Source organism: Etheostoma cragini, chromosome 16 (assembly GCF_013103735.1).
Source record: "Etheostoma cragini isolate CJK2018 chromosome 16, CSU_Ecrag_1.0, whole genome shotgun sequence".
NCBI lineage: Eukaryota > Metazoa > Chordata > Actinopteri > Perciformes > Percidae > Etheostoma > Etheostoma cragini.
The window spans coordinates 5,447,351-5,454,141 of record NC_048422.1 but is presented as its reverse complement, the minus strand read 5'-3'; the positions used below and the strand labels follow the sequence as shown (position 1 = coordinate 5,454,141).

The 6,791-nt window shown below is 42.0% G+C and overlaps 1 protein-coding gene across 1 annotated transcript in view; it reads left to right on the top strand.

The window, feature by feature from the left end:
* The first annotated feature begins 3,924 nt into the window (after positions 1-3,924).
* Positions 3,925-6,791, top strand: part of LOC117959793 (atrial natriuretic peptide receptor 2) — a 71,732-nt gene continuing 68,865 nt past the window's right edge. The window contains exon 1 of the mRNA XM_034897069.1: positions 3,925-5,006. Coding sequence (XP_034752960.1) covers positions 4,214-5,006 — 793 coding nt within the window. The 5' untranslated portion in view covers positions 3,925-4,213. The remainder of the gene's footprint in view (positions 5,007-6,791) is intronic.

The following is a 6,791-nucleotide window of genomic DNA, read 5'->3' as shown; positions in this document are numbered from 1 at the left end:
TTGGGTTTGTTGGTTTTCTATACCTTTATTTTACCCCCCAGAAACTTATCTGGGGTATAGAGTTTGAAATGTTAATAACACCAGTGATTTTCTTGCTGCTGTTGAGGCACTGCTATTATTTCGAACACAACTGTATGTGTGACTGCTGTCTCAACTTAAGCACCACCATCCCCTAACAAGCTCTTATTGACCACAGGGAATAAAATCATTCAATCAGGTGTTTATATCAATGGACTGTTCTTATATAACGCTTTTCTAGTCTTAACTACTCAAAGAGTCCAAGACCATTGATTGGTTTTAGACATGCAAACAACCCAGATTGTGTATGGGTGGGCTGGGGGTGGCCATGCATCTGGACATTTCCTCTTGTTAAGTATGAATAGATACAAAAGTACAATACAAAAGTGTACTTAAATACACTTAATTATAACTTATTGTTTGGAAATAACAATCAGATGCATTTAATCATTGAAGTTGCAGTAGGCTAAATGTATGCTGTAGATGCATTTAATAGAATTGTAGCAGGTAATCACAATTTAGTGTAAAAAAAGTAAGTGCAATTTACTTTTTTAATTGCATTAAACATTTTAATTAGTGCAGTGCTGAAACTCAAGACCTTAAAAGATGAATACACAATACATTTATTTCAACAGCAGTATTTGTAATTACAAGTCTGATTTATTATGTAGTATTTTTCTATTTGTATGGGGTATTAGTGGGATATTTCAGTGTTGATGAAGGTAAATGACTAATTTCTAAAGTAAAGCACTTATAAAGCGGACGCTTTTGCAGTGTAAAGCCCCCCCGACTGCTGACAACAGAAGCGTTCAAGAAAAGCTCTAATACGATGAGTCTTTAATGTGTGATTCAAGGTGCTGCTGTGTGGGTGGAGGCGATTTACAGCTGTACAGAAAATAAAACCTACACACAGCAGCACCCAGGCACACACACACTGCTTTTTCAACTCACTCACGGCACCCAACACTGCAGGGTGCTGTATGTATGAGTATGTCCTGTCACATCTCTTCACAAACATCCTTTCAGATCTTTTCAAGATCAACAAGAATGAGTGCAGTGTTTCAGTGGCAAGTTCAAACTAAAAAAGGGGTGCAGGAAGACATGACGGTTAGATTCCTGGCACAGAGCCTCTGACTTCTGAACCCATGCATGTGCACTGAGTCGTCTGATCTAGTGTGTGTTTAGGACAACACTAGATGGTCAGATAGCATTTTGTCGCTGCCCGATACCAATTCTGATACCTGAACTTTGTAATTTGGCCAATACCCAGTAATGATCCGATACCAGTGTGTCATATATTTAGTTACATGTTATGACAGCTGGATACTAGCCTACTCTACCTGTATGGATGTGGTATGATTTCTATCTTTGTTGTTGGCCTGGCTCAGCTTAAACGTTTTGTCACACATGAGCAAATGCAAAATTTTCTTGGTGTGTTCCCTAGCTAGCTCACCCAGTAGGAGTGTATGCCCCAAGTAGGCTGACTCCTGCAGCAACCCGGGTTCAAATCTGACCTGTTACCCTTTGGATTTGCTTCTATCCACTGTGACAATCAAATAAATGGAAAACACACAAAAAATAACCTTGAAAAACAACAACAAAGATTTACTTCATGGCTTAATTACATGGTGTTAGATTGAAGCATAAACTCCAGTACTTTTTGATACTGATACCAGCATTTTAGGCAGTATCAGAGGCTTTTCCTGATTCGGATATGCGTATCAGAACGTCTCTTATCTAGACAAATCACATTTCAGTGACGTGGATTATTCCAGAATTAGAAGATACTGTAGGTAATAAATAGGCTTTTTCAAAGAAAACATTCTGATGTCACAGTTGGAAAAGCACAGGTGTGAATATTTTAGTTAATGATGGCTGAGTTCCCTCGTTCCTAGTAAAACCTGTGCTTTTCCTGCTATGACCAGTCAAAATGTCTGCTAATAATACCATACTGGAAAAATAATCTTTTACAAGTAAAAGTTCTTAAGTGAAAGTATGTAAGTATCATCAGGAAAATATATCTAAAGTATTATTAGTAAAAGTAAAAGTAAACTAAGAATAAGCCAAACACCTTTTTGGGTGGGAGACTTTAACTTTCCCCCTAAGACATAGTCCCAGGTACGGCCAGCAGGGGGAGCGGTTCGGCCACGTTGATTGATTTGTTGTTACGTGATTCAATCAAATTAATTAATCAATGTAGGGTAGACCCGCGATAGTTAACCATAGACTGTTAATATCTTTTTTTACAGTCTAGGGTTTTAACAAGAGTAAGTTGGTTGTAACAAGTCCAATTTCTCCATACTAGAACAAGTTTCTATCACCTGTTTCACTCTAGCTAGAGTTAACGTGCTCTGTTTAGTCCTTAGTGCACGTGTGAAGAAGCAGCACTCTGTGACCGACGCTGCATATCTTCGAAAGGAAAAAAAAACAATTTTTATGTAAGAAAGTATTTTTTAAACTCTCAATTATTGTTGTGATAGCATTACCAGCTTTGTAGATAAACTCAACAAACCTAATTCATGTTATTGTGGTCTATGTAGATATATTTCATGCAGGTTGTTAGTGCTAACGTTGTAGCTGTTAGCTGTAAACTAAGCTAGCTAATGGCGTCAGTAGCCTAGTCTGCGTTGGTTCAACTAAGTCTCTTGTTGAAAATCTGTGTTAGAAAATGTTATAACCCACCCAAAGCTAAATTTTGGTTGCTCTTAAGTTTTCCCCCCTTTAAATTTTGGTCTTGGAAAAGAGACCCTAATACCCCCACACACAACTAGGCTATTATGTTAAAAGTAATTCAAATGTTGAGTACAGGTTTCAATATCAGTTGTCGTTATCCAAATTTCATGATTTTACATTTCACCCCCAGACAGTGTATATCATATTGTGACATTTCCCCCCTGGGCATGGTACTTCTAACCTGGACTATGGGGTAAATTGTAACAGTTCACTAACTGTGTTCTGTTTACGTTGCAGAGATATCAGCTACACCATTTAACACCATATATGTATGTTACTGTATATGTAGGCTACTGTACAATGAGAAGTTCTAACAGAGGAGCTACCAATATGCGTGTCTCTTACATCAGCGGGCGCTGGAGGAAGTTGAACATAGAATGTATACACACACACACACACACACACACACACACATATATATATTGAACAATAGACCGTTAATACAGTCTATGCGTTGAGCAGAAGAGAGGAATGACAAAACAGCTTGCTGAAGCTAGCACAAATTCGAGTCTTGATGTTTTATTCAAATAGATAAATAACAACATTACAGTTTGTATCACATTTTGAACGCGCTGGGTTAAAAGAGCTCCAAGATACAGACAGAAATGTCAAAATAACTATCCCTATCACCATCAACAGACCAACTTATAACATAGCAGCTGATACACCTTACTATCTGTATCAAATCCAACCTACTAGCAAGTCACACTTGCTAAAAAAAAAACATTAAATCCATTAAATTGCTCAGCAGTAATGGAGACAAGCCCATATATACTGTCCTCTGTGAAATGAAAGACAGAGGGCGACTCACGTTCGCTTTATGAGCTTTGATACACTGTAAAAAATACGCCGATTGAATATTTTAACGTCTAACTTAGTCCGCGCACTTTGATTAAACTCACTTTATTCATAAACAACTTGGCTCCATGTCCACACGTGCTCCTCTATTTCACAATTAGTTTTTGTGGGCGAGTTTGCTTTTAGAAACAAATATGTCAGTTAGGATCTGCCTTATTATGTAAGAGTGATAAACCAGATCCCTCTTTTGATAATAACATAAACACACACATATGATATACATCAAATCGTTTCAATTCACTTTAAAGCCATTAGGTAACATATTTACCTGAGAAATCCTCATTGTCAACCCAATGGTCAGCTGATTAATGGATGTGGACTTTTCTTACAGTGTGTGACGTGTAGGTGCCGAGCAGAAATCTGCTCTGGTTTAAGTTGCAGTCATCTGGATGGATGTTATCACTCTCCAAGAGACCATCAGTGTAGAAAGCACGCTGCGCTGGAGAAGTCGCTTTGGGAAGTACACAAACTTTATTGACCGTGGATTTACGCAGCGGAGACGCATGGCACCGCCGGGCTGGCACAACAGGATGATACCTTTACCGACTTTGTTTGACGTCTGAGAAAGAGAGAAGAAGAAAGCGGCTGGGGGAGACGGATACTTATGGTGTGGTGTCACGGCTTGCCGTGTCTCCTCTCCAAACGGTGCGCTCTCCGTGGCCCTACTTTCCTCTCTGGGATTTCCGAGCGGCTGGGACGCGACATGGAATGCAGAGGTTCGCCGGGATACTTTGTGCTCGCCGCGCTGTCCTGCTGCCTGCTCCCCGGCTGCACAGGTAACATCACGGTGGCAGTGATGCTCCCGGACAACCACCACAAGTACCCATGGGCTCTGCCGCGCGTCCTCCCGGCCATCCTCATGGCGCACGAGGACCTCCACAGCAAACACGGGCTGCTGCTCGGCCGCAACATCAACATCCTCAACTACAGCACCGAGGACCCGATCGCTGGCTCGTGCGCGGAGAGCCGAGCGCAGGTCGTGGCCGTTGACGCCAAACTTTACATCCGCCCGGACGCTTTCTTCGGACCCGGGTGCGTGTACCCGCTCGCCTCCGTGGGGCGTTTCGCGTCCCACTGGAAACTCCCGTTGATCACCGCCGGAGGACCTGCGTACGGCTTCGACAAGCGGGAGGAGTACCGGACCATCGTGCGCAGCGGGCCCACCACCACCAAGCTGGGGGACTTTGCCAACGTGCTGCACACGCACTTCAACTGGACGTCCCGGGCCGTGGTGATCTTCCACGACCTGCGGCAGGACGACCGGCCGCACTACTTTCTTTCGGAGGGCATCTTCCTGAACCTGAAGGGCGAGATGAACATCACGGTGGAGGCCCAGCCCTACGACGACGACAAGTACTACAAGGATCTGATTAGTTTCATGAAAGAGCGGGGGAGAAGTAAGTTGCTGCTGAAACGGAAAAAGTGTGATTTACATTGTGATTTCAAGTTTTATAGCCGGGGAAATAACGCATGAAACGCTGCCATTTTACAAACGCGCACATTCACACCTGTGGTGTTCAAACAAAAAGAAAACCTGCCTACATAGATATCACCTCCAAAAACCCAGATACAACAAACAACAAGTCGTGTAGTTTGTAGTTTGTTAAAAATAGGCTCTGCGGATGGAAAATCAAATACCTTTTAACTGCAGGACCTGGGAATTAAAATGATGTCACGCCTGCAGGCAGACACAACGTTCTTCTTTGAGGAAAAAGAAAGATTATAAATGACCTGAGTCGACCTGTGCATTGAGCAGCGAGGGAGGACATTTTTTAAGGTGTTTTAAGAACCTCTAGACTTCTATTCAGAGAGGTCACAGTTTCTCCCAGCAAGTACACACAGAGGTGGACTGGAATAGGTGCAGGGGGAAGCCTGTTTATTCCGGAGTTGTTACAGAGGAATGTTTAGGCTGTAGGCAGTCTGCTGGTTTATAGCCTGCAGAGGACCACCACCTGCGCTCTTTTACAGCCAGAGAGAGAGAGAGAGAGACGCAGAGGCTGTGATGGAATGGGTGCCCTCTCAGCCTAAACATGCATGCGTTTGGTGCTCGTGTTCACTTGTTATGATTGTCCAAAAGGAGTTACTTTATTAAAATCCCCACTTTAACTTTTTTATTTCTAGTGGAAATGGCCAATCTTTCAATGATACCAAACATGTCAGGATGCATTGGGGGGAAATGTGTGTAAAATGACACACGAGACATCTAGAATATTAATATTTGATGGAATGATGCAGCCCTAGAAACATGGCGTCTTGGGTTTGACGGTTTCACTCGGTGGAAACAACATATAGCTTTGATGAGGAGCTGGAACAAGATGAGACAGAACGTATATGATGCTGTCTGTCAGCAGTGTGGAATAACCGGATTTTCCAATGCTTAATGGGTAATGAGAGGAGGGGAACTATATGGTTCCTAGAACTCACTTTGAAATATGTGATCAAGTTGCAAAACAGTGCTTTTGTTAACAAATGAACATCCGAGCAGTTTTGTTGATCAGGCGTAAATCACACAGCAGAGTGGCTGTTAAATCACTCGTCACTCCTCGCCTTATTTTTAATTAACTGGAAACATTGGGAGGCTGGCCTTATCATTGCTGCTTTTGTGAAAAGTTAATTGTGTGACTGCGAGTCTGGATTATGGCTTGTGCGTGCACATGTGTTTTGTGTATGAGGAGAGATAGAGATAACTAAGAATACCAGAGCTGATGAATCCTTGCATAACACAGGAGTTGTTGGTCTACCGCTGCCTTCAGCAGTTAGTTAGTTTATCATTGTGTGACTCTTGTTGTTTGAAGGGTAAGTTCCGATCCACCAAGTGTATCATTTGTAGAAAAACTAAGGCAAGTCACACAAAATGACAAATGAATGTACCTCGTCCTAGTTGAAAGCGATGGCTTTATTACGGTGTGAATAAGTACTTTTGACTTAAATATTTCTTTCAGTTGTGTTGCAGTTGTAAATGTTACAAATTCATCAAAGCAATAGTTTACAATTTTGCAAAAATACATTGGTTTTCTTTCCTACAGTTAGATGAGAAGATTGCCATCAGTCTCAAGTCTGTGTGTTAAAGGGATAGTTGTGATTTTTTGAAGTGGGGTTGTATGAGATACATATCCAGAGTCTGTGTGTTACCTACAGTAGATGGCGGTCAGTACCCTCCCAGTTTGGAGAAGCAGACAGAG